Source organism: Orbicella faveolata, unplaced genomic scaffold (assembly GCF_042242905.1).
Source record: "Orbicella faveolata isolate gen_17 unplaced genomic scaffold, um_ofav_v1 contig_25, whole genome shotgun sequence".
Classification (NCBI taxonomy): Eukaryota; Metazoa; Cnidaria; class Anthozoa; order Scleractinia; family Merulinidae; genus Orbicella; species Orbicella faveolata.
In genome coordinates, this window is record NW_028301553.1 from 23,309,808 (window position 1) to 23,337,572 (window position 27,765).

The 27,765-nt window shown below is 38.6% G+C and overlaps 2 protein-coding genes and 1 long non-coding RNA gene across 4 annotated transcripts; 1 reads left to right on the plus strand and 2 right to left on the minus strand.

The window, feature by feature from the left end:
• Positions 1-22,297, minus strand: LOC110041537 (proto-oncogene tyrosine-protein kinase receptor Ret-like). Its single transcript, XM_089294337.1, has 15 exons — positions 22,172-22,297; positions 21,609-21,667; positions 20,804-20,985; positions 20,056-20,169; positions 19,597-19,615; positions 18,952-18,994; positions 7,330-7,666; positions 6,843-6,953; positions 6,461-6,651; positions 4,952-5,074; positions 4,326-4,396; positions 3,677-3,717; positions 2,858-2,954; positions 2,305-2,404; positions 1-1,569 (listed from the first exon to the last, which is right to left on the minus strand). The coding sequence occupies exons 3-15, from the start codon at positions 20,832-20,834 to the stop codon at positions 1,504-1,506; spliced, it is 1,344 nt and encodes a 447-aa protein (XP_089150463.1). The 5' UTR covers positions 20,835-20,985; positions 21,609-21,667; positions 22,172-22,297; the 3' UTR covers positions 1-1,503.
• On the plus strand, positions 11,778-18,469 carry LOC149109531 (uncharacterized). 2 transcript variants are annotated; one of them, XR_016208648.1, is made up of 5 exons: positions 11,778-12,375; positions 14,532-14,616; positions 15,006-15,129; positions 15,951-16,078; positions 16,519-18,469. It is a non-coding gene; the product is annotated as an uncharacterized LOC149109531 (long non-coding RNA). The 2 variants fall into 2 exon arrangements; XR_016208647.1 differs by lacking the exon at positions 11,778-12,375 and having other exon boundaries at positions 14,000-14,616.
• Positions 22,196-25,824, minus strand: LOC149109532 (limbic system-associated membrane protein-like). The gene is made up of 2 exons (XM_089294402.1): positions 24,453-25,824; positions 22,196-23,288 (listed from the first exon to the last, which is right to left on the minus strand). Exons 1-2 carry the CDS (start codon positions 24,730-24,732, stop codon positions 22,954-22,956), a joined length of 615 nt encoding a protein of 204 aa, XP_089150528.1. The 5' UTR covers positions 24,733-25,824; the 3' UTR covers positions 22,196-22,953.
• Positions 25,825-27,765: the final 1,941 nt, after the last annotated feature.

A 27,765-nucleotide genomic window follows, 5' to 3' on the forward strand; every position in this document is an offset into this window, starting at 1 on the left:
TTCACTTTAACCAGAACGTTTAATTCACGATAGGCCATGAGAACAACTCACAGTGATGCCACGATATTACAACGGTATAATTCCCAGAAAAACACTGACAATTTGAACTAAATCTGACCTAAAAACCGAGGAAAACTTGACATAACTGAGGCTTTAACTGGGTGGCCTCGTGGTCACCGTTCGAAGAGGCCACCTCTACGCATGCGCGAACCTAAATGTGTCTTCACAGGGAACCCAGCAGCAACAACAACAACAATGAGGCTTTCTGTTTAAATTAACAGCTATTCTAAATACTTAGTATATTTACTCTACTCTGCAAAAATACAGCGAAAAATCTAGTACACAGCTGTAAATATATTTCTGATTTATACCATGCCATAGGAAATACAGCCAATCACCAGAAAATAGGAAAGCTGTTGAATACTCGACGATATTACACTTAGCCTTTCCACTGTGGGCTGAATTAATTGGGTTAGCCGCTGTATTTTCTACGGCTTGGTATAAAATAGTTATGCAACACTATCTCGTGGGATACGATGGAATATCCCACTTGTCACTTGTATTTTCTTGGTATGCAAACTCGCTTAAAGACTTGTGTGTAAACAGAGAAATTGAAACGTGGGATTTTCCATGGTACACCATTCGAAAGCGTTGCATAACCAGTACATGTTTTCCTGAATAAAAGTTTGAAAAAAATTATGCCATGGCTGTGATTTCACTCACATCCTCCGCCTGTATACTAGTCAGGGCTTAAACCACAACATCATTCGAACAATAACGATCACATCAGTTGTGGCACTAACAGAGGTGATTGGAGCGGCTTCCTCATGAGCCTTCAGGAATATTTCTTTCTCGGTGATGACGTAATGAACTTATAATTACTGAACTTGTAAAAGAACTTGCTAAAGAACTTATAGCGTAGAACTGAGAATTGATAACTACGTTCAGTTTGTATCCCATCTAAGGGCACGACGTTGGACACTTGAGCTGTATCAGCTATCCTCTATCCCCCCTAATCAATGTTGAAAAATATCGCGTTTTTTCCAACAAAAGGGGAAAAAATTACCTGATTATCAACATTGAAAGTCGGGGAAGGGGAGAACTTGCTTCGTGTTCCAACTTTTTTGTCTGGGATTGTAGTTACAAGGAATCATTTACGAGGGATCCGAACACTTTTTAAATAGTTGTGTAAGAATCTTATTAACTAGAACAAACAATTCTTCGAGACCAGCCTATCAGGGAGAAGTTTTGACAAAGTACTGGGTTCTTTCACGTGTATAAAAGTCAAGACCAAACAAATAATTCCAACCAAGTTCATTTTTTTTCTACAACGGAAATTTTGGGTTAGTCTAAAAATCAGTTTCAAACTAAATGCTGTCTTCTAAAAACCTAAATTTCGAAGCCAAAATAAATCATCGCAGCACTAATTTTAATGAGTTAATTATGGGAGTAACTGTCCATACAGACAGTCAGTACTGTCTTCCACACTATTATTATTATCTCCTACACGACCAAATCTTCAACGTTTGCGTACAACTGCTTGTCATACATTTCCATGTTTATCAACCTCTGCGGAGAAGAAAATATGACAACAGTAATCGGTTATTTGATACGTTTGTCCGTGTTACCTTACCACACCTTACTTACGTATATGGAAGGAAAGTATCTGATTTTTTCTCATTTGCTAAGCTCTAGCAAATAACAACAGACGCGCCGGGCAATTAGGCCGATAATCAAAACATTCATTTGGCTTGCAAGGGGTCTTGCAACTTTTACCGTGCAAGTATCCAATAGTTCGTCACGGTAATTGTTTCTTATTTGCATCACGCATAATATAATGCAACCCGAATGAGAGGTACTTTCGGGCAGTTTTGCAGGTTTAACCAGAAATTTCCTCGCATCCCCGTTGAACTTTAGTATATTCCAGTGGCGGATCGAGCCCTTGAACTGAGGGGGAGGTGACGGGAGGGGTGTTTTGCTTGCCCTGACGGCTTTTCTTCCCTTTGTAATTTTTTCCTCTTTTACCCAAAATAAGGGACGCGCCCCCCCCCCCTCCCCCGTCCCTCCCCTCGATCCGCCACTGCATTCTAAAAGACAAAAATTATCCGTGAAAAAAACTATTTCCAGGTCTTACTAAGAGCTGTGATCAATACTTTCACTTGGTTTCTTAAGCGTGTTGTAATCAACAAACGGAAACGGCAGCCGTCTGGACTAGTTCACTATAACTCCTGATAAACATCCCCAGTGCTGTTTTATAACTGAAATTAATTTTGACACTTGAAAATCAATCCCCCAGCAACTTACCTTGTGTTGGTTTTCCATTTCTTTGAGTTCATTCCTCAGTTCAGTAAATGTTGGTCTTTCATCTGGGTTTTCTTGCCAGCATTTCGTCATTATTCCATATCTAAAATTGAATAAACTAAGAAGTCATGTTACATCCGTTAGGAGGCGTGGTGGCCTAATGCTGATTATTAGTGGTCAGTGTTTGAGCCATGGCTACGGCCTTTAAGGTTTTTTGTATTGTTGAAATTTTGGGCCGAGGGGAAAAACGTGCCGGGTGGATAAACGTAAATGGATTAACATCTCTTTCAGGGGAACGGGGAAGAGGCAAAGAGGGAAGGGGACAGGGGGCGATGGTGCTGACGTTTTAGTTAGGCTTCTTGGTGAACTAGATAATTCAGGGTAATAATTTCTTAAAACTAGTATTCATTTAGTTTCTCATGTCATCTCGTCTCCTCGCCGGCAGGCACCCAAGGACTAATTCTATTAGATAGCTGAACTCAAGCAACTACTGCAACTAGTTTCATGTTCAACGACAATAATGTTGACATAAAAGGTAAAAAGAATAGCTGGTTACAATTTTTCACTCAGGTGTTGTGGCTTCGACATTCTGTGTCCTAGCTGTAGCCAATGTACAATTTTTCTGGCATCCACTTGTGGATATGGTGAGCCCCCTGGAAGGGAACATATTTTAGAAAAGACATCAAGATCTCGATTCCTTCCAAAATAAACAGAATCTCAAAATTGTAACTATTTCTGCAGCAATTTAGGTAGAATGGTTGCTATTAAAAATCATTAAGTATCCTCTCCCAATGACAGGCCACACGGGATAACAAAACACACATTAGAAATGAATATTGAAAACAGAATATAACAAATTATGCCGGAATGCTATTTGAGAGAGAGGAGGCAGACCAGTTAGCCATCTTACAAACTTCGTCGTAGAGTTGAACTCAAATCTACGGTAATGAAACTCCAGCTAGGGTCAGAAAAGAACTTGAACCCGGACGTTCTAGCTTTCAAGTACAATACCCCAACAGAGCTAAGCCACCAAATTGACTGTAACCTCCTTTATTACATATATTTCTACGTCTTTTAACAACACGTAAAGTTCAAACGTTATAACTGAGGATAGTGTTTTTGGCTGGGTCAATCATAATTATGAGCACCACTAACAAACTTTGGAAAAAAGAAGTGAACAATATGGATCGAAAGCTACCACTCACAACCCACGGATATGACTTTTGAAAACATTGAAGTTAGCTTCTGTGTCCTGAAAGGGCCGCTAAGATAAGTGTCGATTGCGAAGCACGTGACCGTTAATTGAGCAGATGTCGAGTGTTATGGAAAGGGACAGTAAACAAACTACGAAGGTACAAGCCGCTACCTAGCTTACCTATGGTGAAAATCTCGTAAAGGAGAACTCCATAACTCCACCTGTTAGACAAATAAGTGTTTAAATAAAAGTTATGACATGGCAAAAATAAACCTTTTTACTTAAAAATAATAGCATTGGAAGTTCTTGGGCTTGTTTCCTGAATGCTATTACACTACTGCCCTTCTAAGGGATGATGTTATAAATAGTAGTACTATTTTGCAGGTTGTGCATACGTGTGACAAGTTTTAGAAGAACTTTCTCTTATGTCTTAGGCAAAAAAAATCCTTGTTTACATATAAATAATTGCAACAAACAATCCTTGGAGCCCAAAATCCTTGAGGAATTCACCAATACCAGTCTGGCCCCAGTTGTTCTAAGACCGGATAACGCTATCCACCGGATAAATTGCTATCCAGTGGACAAGTGTTGACAAAACCGCGCTACCCCCTGGATAGTAAATTATTAGCTGGATAGTGTTATTCACCTTTCAGACTACCCGAGACATGTCCAATCAGTTAACATTAAAGTATATATTTTCTCTCTTATCATGGAACAGTATGAGAAGTTGTTATTATAAGTCGAGTAAAGTAATATGGTCATCCTGAGATAAGCCATTGTATGAAAAATATTTACATCTGTAACGTTGAATCACGGTACATGTACTAACACATCGCTTTTTGTTGAATATGTCCCATAAAGCAGTGCTTCCAATGCAGTCCACTTAACAGGGAGACGCCCCTGGAGAAAGAACAGAACTTTTGTAGCTCACAAAGCAGACGAGAAGGTCTGTATTGTGGTTTGATACATGAGTTAGTAGTTGCTTACCCCATTATTTGGTATAACTATAAAATTTCGCAACTCCTCGGCATAGTCCCTGTGATTAGTCTCTTGAAGAGTTTGCACGAGAGAACTAGTTCCAGGGACTGGTCCCTTGTACTGTTTGCATTAGGGGACTTATTGCACAAGGACATCGCAAAATATTCGAGAAAAATGTATTATTCTTAACTTTTTTGGCTTTCAAAAGCGAAACGGGAATTATTGAAATAAGTGTAGCAATGAAATATATCAGACAAACAAAAATTGTAAATTAACCGTCGTAGCGAGATAGTGAAGCTAACATTTCGAGCGCTACCCCTTCGTCAGAGCAAAGTGCACTTTGGAAAAGTTAATAAAAACCTGATTTGTTGTCAAATTATTTTCATTCGGTCGCAGGGACTTGCCCCGCGAACAGTTCACACGAAGGTTTTTGAAGAGACAGGTCTCTGGGACTTATTCCTACATCTTGTCTCTTGCCTTTGATTTTCGTTCGTAAATGTTGTCTTCTTGAACATCTCTGGCCATTCCAAAGTCTGTCACTTTACACATTTCTCTTTCACCAACCAACACATTACGAGCTGCAAGGTCTCGGTGGATAATCTAAAACAGAGGGTTATTAGTGACATTTGGAAGCACCGGACTCAACAAAATGAATCAAATACATTACATATTAGTATAATTTGCTGAGGTGAATATAAGAACTGGACATTCTGATTGGTCGAAAAGCTCATCATAAGACGCTATATTCACCCCGCCCCGCTAGAGATTGGTTACTATTCGTTACTATATTTGAAAGGATGGAGAATTTTCGAAATGACTGCTGTCGCTCTTGAACCAAAAACCTTTTCAAGAACTCGTATTGAAGGCTTTTAAGAATTGTAAACGCAGTGGTTGCGTTGATCGCCAGCCGGTCAGATCCATTGACCGAAATTTATTTTTCTTAAAACTAAAGCTACTCATTTTTAGGCGATGATGACAACTGTGATTGAAGTCAACAACAATAAAACAAAGGTAACGGATGAATTTATTTTTCGTAGTGTTTCGCTCGTTTGTTTTACTGCCAAACTCGATGATTAAATTGATTGACAATCGATGTACATGTAAGCCTAATTATTAAAACTACGGCTGCATAGATGTATGCACACGAACAATTGCGTCTGTGTTTTTATGTTTTAGTCTGTTATTTTGTAGTCCTTGATATTCATCTCTGAAAATTAAACTAAAACAATTGTTTGCTTCAGGCTCAAATGAACATTGGCGAATATTCACCTCGACTTCGTGTCGGTAAATATTCACCAATATTAACTTCGCCTTTGGCGAATAATTGCTATATATTTGCCAATTACTAGCGTACAAACATTTCGACGTTAAACCCTATGTCTATGTATATTAGATCAACAGGTAGTACACAACAAAAAAAACTGATTTACAAGTTTTGTACAAACTGCCTTGTTTAATCGTTCTAACATTATATAATGATATTAACAAAAGGAAAGTAAACTATTATATATTAAAAAGAAAAAAAAGGAGTCGATAGAAACTGGCCTGAGATTACGAAAGTACAAATTTGGGTACAATGTGACTTTTTTCACACTACACCTGTAGAAACATGCCCGATATACAGTAGACGACCAGAGTGACTACAGAGAAAGGATATGCCAGGACATGACATTACATGACATTACACGACACGACATGACATGTGTATCTTTCCTTTAAATGATTTCTCAGCAGCACTTCCTATAATCAGGACAATCATATCGTTTTGGGCAAATCTTTTTACCATCTGGATGGCATTGTACGTAACGTTCACATGACGATATTACCATGACGATAGCTTCCTTACAGCCGAGTCACAGTACAAGGTCACAGCATGGCGCCGTGGAGACCGTTATGGTTAGCGGCCTCCATCAATAACGTGCAAATCCGTAATATATCAATAAAGGCGCAACAATTAAAGGTTTAATAACTGAGTACGTTACGTACTCGTTTCGATGACAAATAAGACATTCCATCAGCGATTTGCCAAGCAAACTTCATTAGCCGTTGTGACGTCAGACTTGTTTTTGGTTTTATATCCAGATCTTTGTAATAAGTGTCATTCAGTCCACGGCTCTTTCTCAGGTATCCCAGCAGGTCTCCAAATGGAACATATTCTATCAGCACTAATAAAGGCTCTGAGAAGAAAAGAGACACTGCTGATGTTAAACAATAATGGGGTCGCATTTTGACAACTATAACGAAAGTATCACCGCATTCGTAAATTCATCTAGTTGACTCAACAACAAGAAGGGAAAGCTCATTGAATAGAGTCGAGAGATATTTCAAATCAACACAGTTTCTTTAAGGGTTTTAGCCCAAAACTTACCAGATTTAGTGACGCATCCCAGGAGCTTGATGACATGTGGATGAGGCTTGAGCTGTTTCATTATTTCAAGTTCTGATAACAAGTCTGCCTTGTCTGTCTCGGGCGCATTCTCTGTAACATAATCCCAAATGAGATTCTTAAAACTCAATAATTATGATTTATACATTGACGCTTTGCAGGTGCCGACCTAATAAGATGACAAAGCTTTCGGGGAAAAAAAAACCCTCATTACTTCAACAATAACCTAAAACAACCTTTTTCCTTTCCCTTTAATTGATATGGAAAACAAAGTTGAAAGTAATTGACAGATCAGTGTGAAATCAATGATATCACGATATCACACAAACCATATTGCTGTGACAGAATACTAACATCAAATCAAATGGGTATTTTAAAGTCTACCTAGAGTCCAAGCTAGAAATGTACGATTAGAAAGTCCGTAACATATTCTGCACTGTTTTACTAACATTTTTAAAGCATTTCACACCTCTTAACATTTTAACAGCCACTAGGCTCTTCCCAGGCCGTCCTCGAATATTTAGTGCTGTTCCCTTGGCAACCTGACCAAATGCGCCTTTACCAATCATCTTCTTTAAAGTCACGTGTTGTCTAGGAACCTCCCAGGAGCGTGTGGATGGATGAAGAGGTGCGTATTGGCTGCTTTGTGAAGCGTTTGCTGAAACATTATTCCCTGTGTCTTCTGATACTTTTGGTAATCGAGAAGCCTGATCCAGTGAAGTATATTGGCTTTGATGGGAAACTTCAGAACTTTGAATCCTGGCGGGATCTTCGTCCGGTCGAATGTCATCCATTTCAACTTGAGTCTAATGAGCGAAAAAGTATGAACACACATTTTCCGTTTAAACATTACTTTTCCTGAAAACGAGGTGTAAGTTGAGCCGAGTCAACTGCAAAACCCAATTCAGACCAGAGCCCCTTCCAACGCTTAAAACTTTAAAAGCACTAAAGCAATGGACTTCAAATATGACGACTTGGCCCAACAATGTCTAAAATGCATCTGGAAAAAAATATGAATCACATTTCATTGGTCAAGGATCTTGATGTTTCCATAGCAGCCGTATTCCCACAGACATGTTTTTCTAATTTTGAATTTCTCTGTCATAGTTAACTATTATTCACCGAAGTGGAGGTAAATATCCACCGTTTTCACCGACACTGAGGTGAATAATTGTTTTAGTATATAGCACACAAGCTGAATAGCTAACGGACCAAAGAGTAACTTTATTTGTTTAAGAGTAACTTTATTTGAAACGGGAAGCCATTTTGTTTCTCTTCGCCTGCTTGGAGGTGAATAATACTTGGCTAATCAACTCCGAGCTAGCCAATCAGCGTTCGCGAAAAGTACTATTCACTTGTGTGGTATATACTAATTAAATTTATTAACCTTTTTTGATATTCTAAGCTTCCTCTGTCGGTTTTTGACTATTTGTGACAATATACTGTACACACGATGGTTCAAAGATGGCGTCTGTTCAGATATCATAACGTCATTTTACGTCATATGACGTCATCTCTGTATGGTTTAGACGTGCGACAAATCCTGCAAGTTCCATTGCCATGGTTTTAATGTTCTGTGAGTGACAGGTTGATAGCGTCAACATACCACCCACGCATCAAAGGGTTAATTGCAGTCAAATGAAAGGCTGCTCATGTAATACCAGGAGCCATAATCGGGGACGGAGACCGTAAGTCTCGGGATTCGCGCGCACCTATGATATGCGACAATTTTTCTATTTTTAGAACAAATTGCGCCATCCTGACGTCATATATCCGCGCGGATTCACGCACATGTCAGGGGCTCTCGCGTGGATGTTGTCACGTTGCGTGATCAAATGGTGAGAGTTAGAGATTCTCTTGCGTATTTTTCACAGCGATGGCAGGGAATAAGGCAGGGAATACGAACCAGGGCGTTTATATGTAGTTTAATGTTCTGAGCTAACGGAAAAGGTGGGTTTTTCAGGGTCGAAAACAAGACTTCAATCTCGCGCTGGGAATGAATAACAAGATCTGCTCACGCTAGTTGTAAGCTCACGCGTATGCTTAAGAATATAGCAAGAAAACTCTCTACTCTGGTATCGAGTTAATTTGTGAGTTTCTCAGACAATGTTTAATCATAACCAAAACCTGTTTTGATGGTTTCTTATTGTCTCTGCTTGTTTGGTGAGTTTGCAAAGGTTTTTGAAAAGAAAGTCTGACGCGTACAATTAGCTCATTTGCATAGTGCAGCTAGTGCACTTTCAAGTCCGAGTCGGTGTTTTCAATTGTCAACAAATCTTGACAAAGATTTCTTTCGTTATCTTTTGTGTTGAGATGCTGCAACAAATTTCACGAATGCAAAAAAGGCTACTAACATCATGTGTGTTTCTTCAACATAAGCATAGTGAAGTTTTACACTGCGAAAATGAAAATAGACAAGGAGTTTTTATAACTCGATCAACAAAATCGAAATCGTTATTCCAAGTTGATTAAAGAAAGCGTCATCGTAACTTTGCTGATTGTTTCTGCTTTATTCACATATTTTCAGCTTAGCTTTTAATATGTTCTCAAACATTTATCAATCTTAAACATATTTAAAAACTATAGAGCTATTGTTTGAGTTCGATGTACGCTTTCACACGAAAGTGCGGCGGAAGTACAATTTGTCATGTTTACTGACTGTACAAAACACGCATCGGCGGGTGCTCTCATTCATCGACAACAGAGAATTTATTGGATTTTTACACGAATAAAACTGAGCAGTATCTACGGACGTAAAGTTATAAAGCCTCGATGAAACATCAAGCGTTGCTTACAATTCAAGCGAAACTCAAACTAGCAAGTATTTTGTTTTACTTTTCGGTCGCGATAGACTGACAAGCGTGTGGCAAGAGGAGCTAGAAAACTATGAAGTCCTGAAGCTCTGCTATATCTAAATATATCCAGCTAGTTTTTTGCTGTGTCATGGAAAAGCTGTTAATCTTCAACATATGTGAAATTTAAAGTGGAGTAATGTACAGCTCGTGTAAAAGAAGCATCAGTCGGAACACAACTTGGTCAGCAATATATATAAGCTTACAGCGGAACATACCTAAATTCAACACTGTCTTACTTCACTCAAACTGGAGCAGCTTACGACGAAAACACTTAAACAAAACTCCAACAGACGTAAAGGCGTTGAGTTGTGGGCCAAAAACATGAAACACTTCGGGAATTTCGGACGCCATTTCCCCCGCGCGACATCCGCAATAATCCTCGCAGCATGCACGCGCGTGTGCCGCAGGTGATGGCGCAATTTGTTCTAAAAATAGAATTATTGTCCCATATCATGGGGACAACCCCAATACTTGAAATGGCGCGCGTTTACGGTCTCCGTCCCCGATTAAGGCTCCTGGGCTGTCTCCATGATATGGGACAATTTTTTTTCTTTTAGCACAAATTGCGCCATCGCCTGCGGCACACGCCCGTACATGCTGCGAAGATTTTTGCGGATATCTCGCGGGGAAAATGGCGTCCGAAAGTCCCGAAATTTATCATGTTTTTGGCCCACAACTCAACGCGTTTAGGTCTGTTTAAATTTTGCGTAAGTCTTTTCGTCGTAAACTGCTCCAGTTTGAGTGAAGTAAGACAGTGTCGAATTTAGGCATGTTCCGCTTTAAGCTTATATATATCGCTGACCAAGTTGTGCTCCGATGCTTCTTTTACATGAGCTGTACATTACTCCACTTTAAATTTTACATATGTTGAAGATTAACAGCTTTTCCATGACACAGCAAAAAACTAGCTGGATATATTTAAATATAGCAGAGTTTCAAGACTTCATAGTTTCCTAGCTCCTGTTGCCACACGCTTGCGAGGAATTTGCCAGTCTATCGCGACCGAAAAGTAAAACAAAATAATTGCTAGTTCGAGTTTCGCCTGACTTGTAAGAAACGCTTGATGTTTCATCAAGGCCCAATAACTTTACGTCCGTAGATACTGCTCAGTTTTATTTGTGTCAAAATCCACTAAATTATCTGTTGTCGATGAATGAGAGCACCCGCCGATGTAATGTGTGTTTTGTAGAGTAAACATGACAAATTGTACTTACGCCGCACTTTCGTGTGAAAACGTACATCGAACTCAAATAATAACTCTATAGTCGTGAAACGCGTTTAAGATTGATAAATGTTTGAGAACACATTAAAAGCTTAGCTGAAAATATGTGAATAAAGCAGAAATAATCAGCAAAGTTACGATGACGCTTTCTTTAATCAACTTCAAATAACGATTTCGATTTTGTTGATCAAGTTATCAAAACTCCTTGTCTATTTTCATTTTCGCAGTGTAAAATTTCACTCTCTTGAAGAAAAACACATGATGTTAGTAGCCGTTTTGCGTTCGTGAAATTTGTTGCAGCATCTCAGCACAAAAGACAACGAAACAAATCTTTTTCAAGATTTGTTGATAATTGAAAACATCGATTCGGACTTGAAAGTGCACGACCTCCACTATGCAAATGACTACTTGTACGCGTCAGACTTTCCTTTGAAAAGCTTTTGCAAACTGGCTTAACAGGTGGAAACAACGAGAAACCATCAAAACAGGTTTTGGTTATGATTAAACATTGTCTGAGAAACTCACAAATTAACGCGATACCATAGTAGAGAGTCAGTTTCTTGCTATATTCCTAAGTCAGAACAAACGCAGAAGCATGCGCGTAAGTTTGCAACTAGCGCGAGCAGATCTTATTAGCGGAGCTCCGGCGGAGCCCCATACCCATACAGGGAAGAAAAGGAAACCCATGAATTGATTTTCTCATGGTTATCATGGCTAGCGGTATTGCTCGTGGGCGCGTACGTACGACGGCGACGACGACGACGACGGAGTCGCGCAAGATGGCGGCTATACTTCAGCTAATAGGTTGACAGAGACATGCACCCTCAGTTGGTAGCGGGAGAATGCCATTTTTCTTGACGGGATTTTTAAAGAAAAACGATAGCGGAGGTTGATTTAATATTTTTAAGACAGGGTTGCGCTGAAGCAAAAGACAGAAAGCAAGAATTAACAGGCAAAGAAGTAGCGGAGAAAATCGCGAAAAAGACTGAGCGGGCCAGCGCTGGGGAAGGAGGCGAAACAGTACTGAACAATGCCGTGAATTATAGCTAGTCAAGGGCTAGAGAAAGGAAGTGAAGTAATACCGAACAATGCCGTGAACCAAAGCTAACGAGGGCTATAGAAAGGAGGCGAAAGTACCCGACAGACTGATTCAGAAGACTGCCGAACTCCCCATGGCCAAGTTCAAAATTCGCGCGAACGTGATGCTGTGCAGCCGTGCAAGAAAATTCAAAAGTCACCTGATTTGGTCAGGTGATGAACAAGAGAAATCAAACGTACCCGAGTGTTTTAGAGAAATTGCAAAACAGTAAACGTAGCGGAAAGAAGTGGTTGATTCGTTGATCTATCGAAAATATAACTTCAGTTTAGTCTTCACAACTTTTGCTGCAAGTTTCTGCCTAGAAGATTTACACTGGTCGAACTGAATTGCCAACTTGCGGTAAGTGACTTTTGTTGTTGCGTTTGGTATGAAAATTAACAAGTTTCCTCGGCGATATAAGCTTATTTTTAATTGGAATCCATTAAAAGTCTTCCTTATTTGAAGCCATGCTGTAAGAGATTTTAAAAATTGCATCGTTTTAATTTCGCTCGTCTCTAAACAATAACACGTGGGTCGCTTTGGAGGTTGCTGTAAGTTGTAAACAAATTATGTTTTCTATCGATTTTCGTCGTCAATTTAAGCTTATAACCTCACATCTAAAAATAAGCTTAACCAAAATCGTACTTGTAAACACGGCCGGGCGAGTTTTGAAGTTTTCTCTGATTTAGTTAGCACTGCCGCTTCGTAGACTGCTAAAATTTGTTCTTCTGTTGTTGAAAACTGAACCAAGAAAGGTCTACAAACCATTTTAAGCCGAAGCGAACAGGACTTGCTAAATTTACTTTTGTTCCTATGTGAATATTTGCATATTGTGATTACAAAGTATGGAGATTTCCTCGTTTTGTTAGTTCAATTTATTCGGTTTGGCGAAATGCTTTTGTGAATTCCGAGGTTAAATTGGGTGAAGACTGGTAAAGCTACTGCCAATAAAATGACTGCATAGCTAAATTAAGCCGTCGGCAAAAATACAGACTCTCAGTAATATTCAAATTTAAGCGTGAATAATTTTAAAACTTTAACACCGCAAGCTTAAACGAATTTTCTTTATCCCCTCTTTTATTCGGTCACCGTTCATTGAAAAGGGATTTGCTGTTGATACTCGAGCTCAGATGTAGTGATATGCATCTTGTGTTTATAATGTAGATTTCCTCGTTTTATTTTGTTGTCTGTCCAATTAGCTCGGTTTGGTGAAATGCTTATATAGTCCAAAATGTCGAGTAGACGATTATGCATGGCAATCCTGTCCGCAAATAAAGCTCTGCTTTGATTTTGATTGGCTATTTCATGTTATTTGTGCCATTGCTTTTGGTTGGGGGTACATGGACCCTATTTTGTTAAAAGAGGTTATTCCCCAGTGCAGTATTTACACTTAATATGGAAATGTTCCAAAAAAGTGAGATAGTACTAATTAACTCGGCAAATTGAACAGTGTAATAGAAGTTCTTGCCCTGACCATTTCTCAGTAATAAGAATAACTTTTACATACATATATACACAATTTAGTTGGAGAGAGCGCTCTCCTATCTCCACTCTCTCTCTCTTTGCTCTCTTCTTCACACTAATTTTTTATTAACTAACTTATTAAATGAATGTCACTGACTGTTTTCTTTGTTGTGCATGCATACTTTTTTGCTGGTCGAAGAAAGTTTCAGTTTCTTCCTGGCTGTACAGTTTCCTTTCTCCTGTCCTGTACCAATTTGTTTGTGATATAACTTCGTGAATTCTCTATTCTCCTTAAATTTTATCTCATCAGGTTGATAGAATGCACTCTCAGAGTGTTCCATCATTGTCTTCAGTCGCTACAATTTTCTGGAAAAAAGCAATAGTTTTCTTAATTTCCTTTTACTTTGTGTTAGGACTTTTTAGCATGCCTGTAATTGGCCCATGGGCATTACGGGGGAATAATTTTCAAGTAAAGAATTACATTCGTTTTAGTGTTGAGTATTTTAAATTGTTATGAATTAGGCATTTCTTTTTATTTGTTATTTTTTATATTTTTATTTTAGTCGCACGCAATGTTTTATGGTTTTACCGAGGTATACCATGTAAATGTAAATAATGCACTGGAATTGGCCAATCAGAGTGTGCATTATATCGGCTTTAAACACAAACCATATGTAAATGATATTTTTATTACAGAGAACTGGACAGGGTAAGAACTTCTCCTTCTTTTGTGAATTTATATATTAATTCCTCTCAGTGCTGTCAAAATGTCTCAGGAACCTTCATTTCTGATAATCTATTATTTTCCACCATACCTACAGCACAGAAGCTCACCAAATCCTAACTGATAACTAACATGTGTGTATCTCTAGCTTTTGCTGTGTGCTACATGTATATTCTGTTATCCTGCCTTAACTGCGAGGAAACATTTTGGCAGAGCTGTTTCAACAGTTTCACTTAAATTGATTTCCAGTAACAGCGCTACATGTAGCAGTGTTATTGAGTATGAACTTTATGGAGGATTTTAAATTTTTATTTTTTTATGATTACAGACGACAACAAAATATACATGTGTATACATAACCTGATGTTGGTGTTGGTTACAAACTGTAGTTCATAATAGTCATCCTATTACAGGTAAGGGGGAAAAGTTGAGACAGTTTAGAACGTTTCTTCCCCCAGCACACCTTCTGTCTATAGGTGCAATAATTGAGAGGTTATATATATGTACGAAGAGTAATGTAAAGTTACTGTATAAACTTAGCATTAAAATCTGACATTTGAATGCCTCCTTTGCTAAAATTAGTCATGATTTAATTGTTATCACTCCCTGTGAATTCATAGAGATTCCAGAGGCAAATTATAACCTAATGTGGAAGTCCTGTCTTCAAGTGAGGGAAAATGACACAAAAGAGTTACAATGAAAGTAAAGAGAATTGTGAATGTTGATATGGTGTACATTATACATCATGTAAAGGTATTTGGTGAGTGCCAAAGGCATAACATTTCATGTATTGCTTTTTCAGGACAAATTATATAACAGTGACGTTTTAAAAGGTTTGATCAGAAAAATAATGAGTACATTGTCCAGGTAGCATCAGTTTATGGACGGCATATGCAGACAGTAAGAGGAACTGTAAGCACTACCACGTAAGTTAGTTTTATGCTTCTTGTTCTGGAATTTTGTGTCATTTCATCACAAGAATAGGTAACGAAAGATGCAATAGTTGTTGCAATATATTTTTGAAGGAAAACTTATAAGTCTGCCTATGCTGGATAACAGCCATGTGTAAACTGAATGTGAAGCAAACAATATGTTAAATATGGGGCAACCCTAAAACCCAGAAACCGGAATCCGGAATCTGGAACCAAAAACCGGAATCCAGAAACTGGAAGCCGAAATCCGCAAATCAAAGAAAATAAGTTCTTCAAATATGCGAAAATTGTTTTGCTTAGCTTTTCGACTGTAAAAAGTAAGCTGCCAAGTAAAAAGGACCTCAAACTTTACCTTTTTTGAAACAAAAATTCCCCGTCTGTTGAAATCGTGCAACCATTATTTTTAGTGAGGGCTTTGATTAGACATTGCTGAAGTGAATTATTTCTATCATCATTCATAATATCTGGATTCCAGATTCTGGTTTTTGGTTCCGGATTCTGGATTCCAGATTCTGGATTCCGGATTTTGGTTTCCAAATTCAATGTTTTAGGGTTGCCCCAGATGATGTATGTGCATATGTTAATCTTGAATAATCTGAAATTTCAGAGAGTTTAAAAATATCATATCATATCTGTGATGGTTCTGAGGTGGAGGGCTGTTACATGTACATGTAAATGTCTCATGCACGATTTTTCACTCGTTATGATTCAGGTGCAAATAGTTTCTGTATCTGTTGATGTGCAACAATCTACACCAATATTTCAACCTAATAATGTACAGTGTATATTAATTAACCAAATTATGCTGTTTTTAGTTGGCCAGTGCTACTACATAGTAATGTGATGTTGAAGTGCACAAATTTACAAACATGCCCAGTGTCAACTTGTCAAATACATGTATATGAACTGGCCAGACAGTGTAGATTACAAAATTCTCTGAAAGGTAAGATGTGTCTTAAACATTATTTTGTAATTAATGATTTCTCAGACATTGTTTTCTTCAAGAAAAGATTCATACCCCACATGGAGGTTTTTTCTCTGTTAGAGCTCTTGATTCCTGATACTTTAATTTGGAATTTCTAAAGACTGGCCATGAATGGGTGTTGGGTGTGAATATCTTCTGGAACTGCACATTCATTCATTGAGTAAGCAAGAACATCAGTATTTATCCTGACAAACTCTGATTTTCTTCTGGAAGCTGAACTCATTTACAGTTGTACAGTTATATGTACAACCAAACAGCCTGGATGACCCTGTGATTGGGACTGTGCACATTGTTGTAACCCTCAATGTTCCAGTTGCTTGTTTGAAGCAAATTGCATTTGCTCTCAAAAGCAAGTGGCAAAGTTCATAACAGTTATGTAAGTTTGCTTTGTATCTCAGGGCAGAGCCTGCCACAGTGAAAGTTGGAGTACCAACCCCTAGCATGTGATTCACTACTAACACTCAGTAAACAGCTAACAATGAAGTACACTGTATATCAAAGAAAGGAATTACATGCCTGTTCCTGTCAGACAATATATGAACAGGTTACAGATGGGGAGCCTGTATTAAAACATCAAAGATTTTCAAAGCAACCATGGCGTGGTGAGATATTTCTGAGATAATATAAATTTAAGGTCCTTATGATTGCTTATAGGCATTGATTTTTATTGTAAACAATATCTTACTGAGTGTATTTTTCTTGTGTGCTAATTGTTGGAGAACACAGAGGTCACTGTTATGACAGAGATATTAATTTGTGAAAAGTTCTATAAACAAATGCATCTGGGAACAAATTAATTTATCATGGATGCAGCTTCTGAGAGATCCCCAATATTAATGGAACATACACTGTTCATACAGTACATGTAAAAGAGTTCAGTAATTCATTACTTATGATTGTAATGCTTTGTTTGGTTTCTCTGTATTTACAGACAACTTGATGGGATTATAAATTCTGCACCAAGTTCATTGAATAAACTGACTTGGAGGTTCAGTTCTGCAACCCATCCTGTTTGTAGTAATATCATAGCTGCAACATTGTGACAGATACACTGCATAACATTATTAAGAAACACATATTAACTAATTATTTTTAAGTGCCTGTTAATTTAATCAGTTTTTCTTAGAGATAATTTACTCATGGTTTATTTAAATAATTGGCTTTTTGGCTTTAAAATGATATTTATTGAGCTTTTAAATCAATTTTGTGATAATCTGCATTGGACATGGCATAAATTGATATTTTGCCAACACGAAATGGAGAACTGGGTCTTAAGCAAAGTTGCAGGATTAGCATTTTTGTAGAAAGAAAGGGTTGAGAAATTTGTGACATTCTACAGACAGCCTTGCCATTCGCAATGTCCGATAAGGTTAATTTGTTCCATTCTGTTGTAGAAATAGTGTTCTCTAATTTATAAATTATTTCAATCTGTTGTTTAAACGATTGCCTTATAACCCCATGTCTGGCTTTGGTGCATGTAGGATATTGATGTATTTTTTATCCATTTTGCTGTAAATTATCTTAATTGATGTGTCAATCAAAACATATCTTGGATATGCTGGGCTCTTCTGACAAATGTACCTATGCCTCATAACCTTTGAGTGCATTTGGTTGTGTAGTGCAGACAAAATACATGTACATAATATAACTTCCTCTTAGCTTACTGATAATTCTTGGTATAATTTAATCATAGCAAAATTAATCAATGGAACCCAATAGCAGCTCTTGTAGTCCACAATGCCAGTCGAGAAAAAGAACAAATCACATTGAAATTGAATAATAAAATTATTATTAGAAGCCTATGCAAGTAATCATGATCAGCAAAAAAAAAATATCGTAATTACCATTCATGCGAGGGTGATTTTGCTTATTGCAAACCCTTCCAGCAGGAGGAGACTCCATACAATAGTGAAGATGGCTAAATGTATCTTTGGGGACAAGTTAGAAAACAAAACTTTCCAACTTTTCACATATGTATACTGTTTTGGTATTTTTGTGAGATTTCATTTGGTAGAGATTCAGGGACTGAGTATATTGTAACCACTGCATTTCAATCAGTCCCCACAACAAAAAAATGTGTAAACTTCTTTTGTGTGGGAGTCCCCATGTTAACTAAGGAAGAATATAATGAATAATAACAATGCCTTGTCTTTCTGAATAAGGTAGGAAAGAACAAGAAATGCCACCAAAAAGCACAGAAGACAGTTCTGTTATGTGATCAAGATTTTTGGTAGCTTCCCAGAAATCCTTGAAATCGTGGCTCTATATTTCATAATCACACCATCTTACACCTCGATCTGCTGATGTAATACTAGTTCCGGCTGAAACTATTAAATCATTCGCAATTTATCTCATACATGTTGGATTATTTTCATTAGTAACAACATTCCGAAAAATAACTGAGGAGCTCCGCTTTTAGGCTGGCCTAAATCTATATATTATTCATTCCCAGTGCGAGATTGAAGTCTTGTTTTCGACCCTGAAAAACCCACCTTTTCTGTTAGCTCAGAGCATAAAACTACATATAAGCGCCCTGGTTCTTAGTCCCTGCCTTATTCCCTGCCATTGCTGTGAAAAATATGCAAGAGAATCTCTCAACTGTCACCATGTGATCACGCAACGTGACAACATCCACGAGGGAGCCCCCGACATGTGCGTGGATCCGCGCGGGTATATGACGTCAGGATGGCGCAATTTGTTCTAAAAATAGAAAAATTGTCCCATATCATAGGTGCGCGCGGATCCCAAGACTTACGGTCTCCGTCCCCGATTATGGCTCCTGGTAATACTTTATATTGACTACTTGAATTTTCTGTTACGTAAAGACCTACATGTATTGTGCCTCTTTCCTCATTAGATACCGCTCGATTTACCCTAAAATAAAAATAACCAACAAATTAGTCTTCTTATGAAGAAAATCCACATTTAAATACGCATTCAGGGACTGGTAGCTCAGTTTGTAGTATAAGGCCCTTCAAAATACATTCTTATGAATTCGTCCCAGATCGCAACCCAAGATCTTTAAGTTTGAGAATTTAATTTATATGTAAGGGGCTAGCTTTAGCGTTTTAAAAGAATAAAGTGTGTTAACTTGTGAAATGAAAGGCTTCATTACTCCAAAAGTACGAACAACTTTTGAACGGGCTCGGAGTTTTATGCTCCTCTCCGTTAATGGGCTGCAAGTCTATCGCAGGGCTCTCTCTCAACATTCTATTCGCCAATACCTATTTATGGTCCTGGGCGGAGAGAGGCACTGTGAGAGTAATGTGTCTTGCCCAAGAACACAACACGTTAACCCTGGCAGGGCTAGAAGCCAGACTGCTCGACCTGGATCCAGCACACTAAACACCAAGCCACCATTGTTGTTTCCTCATTGAAGTGGCACATTTCAAACAGCAAAATTATGAAGCGGAATCAGCGTTAAGACCTAAGTAATGAAATAAACGAATACAAATGCGCTGCTCTAACAGACTTACCTATGCCTTGTTGCAGTCCCTGAAAGGGGAAAAATGATTTGATTAACATTATAATCAAGTTGGTAGGAGAAAGGATGGAGAAATGGATGAGACTTCTCATTTCTCCTTCCTAAATGAAGAGACAAAACAGAGCTTAACTGATGCCAGAGGTCTCTGAACATGGCATTATGGGCCACATTGGGTGTCAGTGTTGCAAGGAATGCTCATGAATGATTTAAAAGGCGTAAAAACTTTAAAAAGAGGAAAGAAAACCACAAGACTTCCCGTACCTGACATTAACGCTTAGTGTCTCAGTTGCCTAGTTCAGTTATAACTGTTTTAGCAGTTACATCATATTTACATCCTATACAGTAGAAGCTGAAAGTGGGAGGTTTAGCAGAGACAGGCAGCGTATTAACAAGTGAAGTAGTCTGGAAGTCACTGTTAACAGGTATTCAGAATATTTAGAATATTGCTTACCTTTCTTGTGAAGCCATAAGATGTAGACAACAAGAGCAATGATTATTATAACAAGGATACCGATCACAACTCCCAATACGGTGCAGCTGCAGGCACAATCCCCGCACGCTTGAACTGTTAATATATTATGATAAGAAAACGTCATCAGATCTCTTTCAAACCAAACGTATTTCGCATGGTTGTGTTAAGCAAGGCAAATATGTCTTACTGTCTGTCTGTCTGTCTCTCAGTCTCTCTGTCTGTTTGTCTGGGTGTCTGCCTGGCTGGCTGGCTTGATGGCTTGCTGCCCGAACCTGCCTTTCCATCATTCTGTCCTTTTTTCCACCAATCCTTCTTTCTGTTTGTCTGTAGATAATTGTTTTAAGCGAGACTTACAAGGTATAGCAAGGTATAGCAAGGTATTTAGTTCCCTTTGGTGCTGACTAAATTTGGCAAGCAAAAAATCATGTGAACTTAAACGTATCAATTTCCTGGTGCTCGTCACTTTTTGTAAGGTCAGTAGATATCTTCAAAGTACATCATAGGTTAAGCTGGTGTAATATAAGGGTGCCATCATTATCTGATCTCAATTTTGAAGATTTTTACATATATCCGACTTGCTGACCGAATTGTAAAATAAAGTTAACAATAAAATACAAGCATCGCCACGTGGCTACTTAATAATTAGCTAAGGCGTCTGATAAACCGATCACATTACTTTAACAAATTCACACAGGACAAAATGTCATAATATGTTGTGGTAACATACCGTCAGATGAGCTGGTAGATGTTGTGGTCATGATGGGTGTGTCTCGTGTGCCTGTTATGGCACTCACACTAAAATCTGCAAACCTTCCACCGTTAGCAGCGTCGCGAAGTATAAAGAGTACCTCGCTTTCTCTTACAGTTGAACTGAACCTCAGGGCCAGATCAGTAATTACACTTCCACACCTTGGAAGAAAAAGGGAAAACATAAGTACAAACTTGTCTGGTGATCAAACTAAACGGGAAATTATTTTACTTCATAAATTCTCAGATGGTAGAATCTCACACAAAACGAAGCATTTAAACAAATAAAGTGGACTTATTTTTATCTGACCTTAAACATGACCCAGTGGATAACCAAATAAGTTTGTAACCCGTTCGATTTTTGTGGTTACTGGCCTTACCCAGTCACCACTGTATCACCGGGTCTGTAAGATAGTCGATGACTTTTCGGAAGCTTTCGGAGAAATCGCACGAAGCGAAGCCGAAAATACCTCGAGAATTGCTTGAGTTCCTGATGAAAATAACTGCTTTTACAATTTAATATTGGTTCCTTTTAATTGAATTTCACATTAGGAGTGAAAAAATGGGAGCTAACTACCAGAAACATAGCGCTACGGAGCGTTACGAAATTTCTACGATCTACAGCCGCTGACCTCACGTAGTCATAACGTAGGACATTTTAGACTCGTTGTCCCACGTTCTTGGAGACGAGCCGAAAAAACGTCCGAAAACGTTTTCCACCCAAAATGTTAGTCTAAAAGAAAATTGTTGAAGTTTAAGAAATTAATCTGAAGCTGATTGAATACCTGATACTTTTCAGTTGCACACTTTCATAGCCCAGTTTACCAACAAATATCTCGTCTATCTGAAGTAAACATTTTAAATGAACTATTGTTAATATTTATTTTGTACATTTTTAAAAGGGCTAATTTAATGAACATGTTCAACACAAATTACCAAAGACTAATGATTAGATTAAATAACACGTTCCGCTAAAAACTGCTAAAAGTGCTGCCAAGACAGATAATTTAATCTGCAATATAACTTGCCGTAACAAAGCACAACATCGACAACGTCGTCCCGTCGTTTCTTTAATTAACAGTGTCCTGTTCACTACACAGTATTTCAACTATTTCGCAAATTTGATTTCGAACTGACCCTCGGTCAATCTATCCATCAATTTGTCCAGCTGATAATGTTCATTTGTGTGTCAACTTGTTGTTCTGCCTGCCCAGCTGCTGCCTAGCCTGTATGGCAATTCACAGGCCCATTCACTATGTATTAACGGTCTTGAACCTTGCTATTTCCTAAGGGTGACAGCATTATAAGGTTTGGACCTACAAGTGTCTTACATAAACAAGGTAGCTACCGTTTTGCTGAGTTTCTCCCATAGTTGATTGTATTCCCCATCAGTGCACTCTTCACTCGTGATAACCAGGGTCACGTTAATTACATCACTTGCTATGACTAATAAAACAACAGTCAGCGGGAGAAACTGTACCTTTCGTATACGACCAAATACATACAAACAACTTTAGACCCTCAGTTCAATCCAAGCAAAGGACCGTAACTAGTAACAGGAAAACGGAGGCACTTGCCTCAGTCATTTTTTCGTTTCTGTTGTTGTTGTTTTTGCTGTTGTCGTTTCTTGAAGGGAGAGAGTAAAACACTGCTAACGCCACATCGACATCTGCTAGTTGTAACAAGAAGTTACAGTAAAAAGAGGATTGGTCGCGTCGAAAGGCTACTTTCTCACGCCAGCTTACCATTCAGCTATCAAAACATATATGTACTAATATAAACAGCTAACAAGCAATTTGCGTCTTTTCTATAACTATAATAGGAAATTGAGATCTTAATTTGCTGAAGCCGGCAATACTTTGATTTGATAATATATTTAAAAAAGATATTGAGTATTTTCAGCTCCCAAACCTTGCAGTGAATGCAATTTATAGCTTGCTTGTAACTTAAACCACGCTGCATATTTTAAACGTGTAACAAATTTGAAGAAAGATGGTTCTTGTGTGTCATTGGGAGATCAAGAAGGTCCACGTCAACTATTGTAAGAAGCAAACATTCGCTGCGCTGGCCAAGTGCATGTAACAAAATAAAGTTCAAAGGGAGCAAGAGGAGAGGACAGGATAATACAAATCAAAAAGTACATGTAACAATGTTTTCTTGAAAGCTAATGATCATTAAAGATGGAATCCATTGGTATGCAAGTAGTTTTGTTCTTACTAACTTACAAACAAAGGTATTTCTTTTATCACTGCCCAGGTTATTTGCCACTTTGCAGGTGAACGTGTAAGCACTTTTGTCACTGGCTTGAAAATGTAGCACGCTCTTCTGACACACACTTTGCTGTGGATCACATGGAGTCCAAGTGTAGGTCGGCTGGGGATTTCCTTCTGCTTGACAGTCAAGGGACACACTTTGTTGTGCTGCAACTTCATGTTCACTTACAAGTTTAACAATCTTGGCAGGATCTACAAAATTAATAAAAGAGGCTAAGAAAATGAAAAAAGACTAACTCTGACTATGGTTACAGCGGCCTTACAGCTTTTCCAGCAGTCGGCTTAAGGGGGCCAGTTTTAAATGAGCCATAGCCTTTATTTGGCACGCAAATATATATATAAAATAGCCTCTGTTTGGCGCAAAAATATGCTTCGATTTTTGTCCGCGGATATTATCTGTTCTGCAGGGCGGAGAAGCGAACAATCTTCTAAGAGCGAAGCTCGAGAAAAACTGTTGGCCTCCAGAAACAGTTAATGTCCAAGGAAGGCTCCCAAGTAAAGACCCCTCGTGGAGGCAGCGTGGCCGAGTGGTTAGGGCGCCGGACTTGAAATCCGGGGATCGCGGGTTCAAGTCCCGCTCTGACCACTTAGCTGGAGTTGTTTCTCGGTAGACCCTAGTTCAGCTCCTCGGTCATGCTTGTAATTAGCCAACTGGTCTGCCTCCCGCCGGTTAGGATTTTCAAGCCTATTACGTTTAGTTGATATATTTGTTTCCTTCATTTACAGTGGCATGCCTGTGAACTAGCTAGGTGTAGCTAAGTGCATTGACCACTATAAATAACAACATTTGAACATTTTGAACATTATTTTGAACCCCCCAAAGACGCTTATAAAATGTCAGTTTCAGCACAAGTCAAGTGTATGTATCATTAGCAACGGTCCGAAAGTAACAACGGTCGAAAGGTAGTGACTGAGAAATTACTCCTCTTTTTACTAAATAAGAAGAAAATAGGTTGTTTCCAGAGAACCCAAGTAATCACAACTCTGAAAATCGTTGAGATATTTTCGTTGATTTATGCTATTTTGTGATAATTTCGCTTTTTTCCTCCCTTCTGATTAAATGCTGCTTGTGGTCAAATGTCAAAACTACAATGTATTGAGAATCCCTAGAAACAGAATTGAAAGATTGCAAGGCGATTTTTTACAGGATGTTTCACTTCAGGGACCCCTTGCAGGTACATGTAAAGTTTGTAAGATAAGTGTTTCGAAAAAAGGTTTATCAAAAGTTGTAGAGAGCCCCAATTGGAGACAGATAAATCGGTTACATTAAATATATGAAGTGTGATTGGTTGAATTTTAAACCAGGGTGCACTCTTCCTGTTAATAAACAATGTTTCGGACACGTAAAATACTTACGTGTTACATTCACTTTAACTTGGTAGCCAACTGGATTTCCAAATCCGTTGTAAGCTGTACAGCGGTATGTTCCAGCGTCAGTTCTGCTGATGTTTGGAAAATCCCAAGTTGAACCCTGGTGCAGTACTTCACCATTACTACCATCCTCCAGTACTCTGGTCCAGGTGATGTTTGGTCTTGGTTTACCAGTTGCTTCACATAATAACTGCATGTTCGAGTCTTCACGCACAGTCGAGTCAGGACTTACATAAGTAAGGCTCGCTGGAACTGATAAAAGCATGTACACAGTGAAGGTTTACTCTTACATGTGAATAATCTCAAGACAAAGACATACATATGTTTGATCCTTCGAGCAAAGTCTGGTAACGGCTGACATTAGTTACCTTGGCAGAAACCGGTGATAATAATAATAAAAAAAAATAATGTAGTAATATAATTACGTACAGTAACGTATCTCTGGCGCTCAGACAGGTCTTGATGCTTTGCCAGGTATTACACCGCTGAAGAATTCCTGTTGGTGTTTTCACGTAGAGTCTTTTAACAAGGTAGATAGGAGTTAGAGGTGCCCTATCTTCCAAAGTATAGAATAGAATATGAAGTCTGACGTGAGAGTAAATGCGAATGCAGGCGAAACAGCGGCGGATCAAGAACTGCTTGGAATAGGGATGGGTGGGGAGAATTATTGTTCTAAATAGGACGGAGGACGTGCCTTCTGGCCTTTCCCTTAGGTCCATTACTAACTGCAAAATTGTTTACGCCTGAAGATCTCTTTAAACGAGTGCCGGGATAAATCACAACAGGTTTCTGCCTGGCAACTTGTTTTTCGAGCAGTCATTTAGTTGTGGGGAGCACTGCTACCTTATCAGTAAAATCTACCCGCGGGAGAAGGTGTAACTGTAAAAATAGCTTACAGTACAATAAACGAGAAACAGTGGCAACCAGAGAATATTAATATAATCACAGCAAGGAATAAATAATTTCGGTTTGTTCGTGACCTGACCAGTCCTGCGGGAGCATTTCGAATGCTAGTTGTTAGAACAGACAATTTTGATTGGCTAGTACCTAGGTTCATTTTTCTTTTTGCTCGATTGTGGCGATATTCAAATCAACGAAATTTGAGCGTAATTTGCGGCTGATCAAAACTTTCTATTCCAACGGCTATCAATAACGCTGTTCCCACATGACTGGTTCGATCACTAGCAAACGCAAACTATTTTCATCACGACTTCTGCTGTTAAGGTGCCCTGGTCGTTGTAATGTTTAACCTGGCGGTTTCCACTTTTAATTGCTATATTAATTAATAAGTAATTGATAACGTTGAAATAGCAATCACACGAGTCACTCGAGTATTGTGACTCGCGTGACTACCTCAGTCGCCAGGTTTGTGCGGCCAAACGAAATACACTAGAGAAAGATACTAAAGATGTAAGTAAAACAATGTTTTTATCCCTTCTTGTCAGTGATTATAAGATGAATATAACCAAGAGAAGATCAAGGTAAACACCTTGATCTTCTCTTGATATACCCCAGCTGGTGTTTGAGCCCGTTGTTGGTTATTTACCACCTCGTATCGAACCCAGAATCATGACCTGATAAAGGTTAGTTAAAAACGTGTTAATTAGAAGGGACTTTCTGGGAGGGTTCTTGGACAGCAACCCAAACAGCAATGCAAGGACCGAGACGAAACTTGGAATGCAGCTCGAAAGGCAATGGCTACTCTGCTTGCCGCGCACATACCTTTTAGCCTTTTCCCAAACGGTATGTTAGAAATATTTTTCCATTGCCTGGTCCCAAGCCCGAGATACGCAGCGCCAGCGGCCCTACCACTTAAGAAAACAATATGCTGCAGAAACCTTGGCCAATTAACTTTTACGGCGTTATGTGCCACATAGGCACAGTGAAGATCATGTATGTATGTGTGTATAATACTAACTATTACTGGTAGTAATCAAAGATTGGGCGTGCGTTCTCCGCCTGTGATAACAGTTGTCTGCGGGGGATGATTATCTTTATGTGAACGGCTGAAGTGTTACAGACATATAACATACTGACAAAGTCCAGTCTTGTTCCGTGGATTTTGATTTCCTTGCTCAGTTTAATGCGATTTGATATGACCTTTGATGACACGTTACGTGACGGCTCCATGCAGTTTCAGTAAACTCACAAATTCATGCAAAACGTCTCATTTTCACTTCTACTGGTAATGTTTAAGCATAAAGGCTAATTTTTAAAAAGAATACTTGTGTTACACCTAGTATTGTAAGCTGGAAGCACAAATATCAGCTAACATCTGTCGGTAGCATCTGCACTTGCGTTTCCATTTATCCTTGGTTTATCGTAAACACACTCCCGGAAAAACCCCGTGCGACTGGCAGTAATTATTATTTCTGCTGATGAAAAAAAGCAAGTCAGCATTTACATTGCTGTTCTTTAGTTCTGGCTTACTCTTATAGGTCTTGGCTTCAGAGTATTCTTCCATCGATTCAATTTTGACCTTCGCTGGATAAAGACTGAACTATTTGTGGCCACTGGAACTGTTAAAGCCAACAAATGTAATCAAAATATAGTCAATGAAATATGGCTGTTCCCAAGGTTAACATCCCAAAGCCAAGGCGATTCAGTCAAAGTCGTGTTCGTGAACAGAAGAAATAATGTTGTCCCAGCTATGTAACAAAAGCACGTCATCTCGCATCCTGACCATACAGGCCACGCTCGGTCCAGAATCAAAACTTCTGGGAACGAGCGATCGCGAACGATCAAAAAAGGAAATTGTCTCGTGTACACGTTCTTTGTGTGATAATAGGTTTTTGGCCTGGGAAAGCACTTCTGTAAAAACCTGGGCAAACTCTCTTGCTGCGGGGATCAGTACCGGATCTGTTACAGGGAATTATCTTCAGAGACGTCAACAGCACTCAGAACTTAGGTCCCACGATATCGTTTTAATCCAAGAACACAACCAAAGAGTATTTTACAAGGCACGACTAGTTAAGCCGAAAACACAATTCTAAAGGATTACGTAAAGTTATTAAAAAGTCATAACCAAACATTATCTCATACATTTCAGAGGGCTCGATTGGCTAACGGAATTCAACGTTTACAAGATTAATAACTTGCAAAATAATAGAGGTAGATAACAGTTTAACAAAAGACTATTGCAGGTAGTAATTGCAGTTCAACGCTTATTACAGTTACGATCCTACACAAAATAGCAGGTGTTTGTTACGGTTAATGGACTGGAACAGTAATCTGTAACTTAGAAATGCAAAACGAAATAAAACAAATATGTCTATGTTGGATTTCTATATTTTCTGAT

Excerpts from the sequence above, each read along its gene's own strand:
- LOC110041537 (XM_089294337.1), bottom strand. The coding sequence starts at position 20,834 with ATGACCACAACATCTACCAGCTCATCTGACG. Across the intron at positions 7,667-18,951 it reads AGGAAAGAGGCACAATACAT|ACTCAAGTTGAAATGGATGA; the intron begins GTAGGTCTTTAC and ends TTCGCTCATTAG. Across the intron at positions 3,718-4,325 it reads TATTCAACAAAAAGCGATGT|GTGGAGTTATGGAGTTCTCC; the intron begins GTTAGTACATGT and ends TTTGTCTAACAG.
- LOC149109532 (XM_089294402.1), bottom strand. The coding sequence starts at position 24,732 with ATGCTTTTATCAGTTCCAGCGAGCCTTACTTATGTAAGTCCTGACTCG. Across the intron at positions 23,289-24,452 it reads AGTTAAAGTGAATGTAACAC|ATCCTGCCAAGATTGTTAAA; the intron begins GTAAGTATTTTA and ends TTAATTTTGTAG.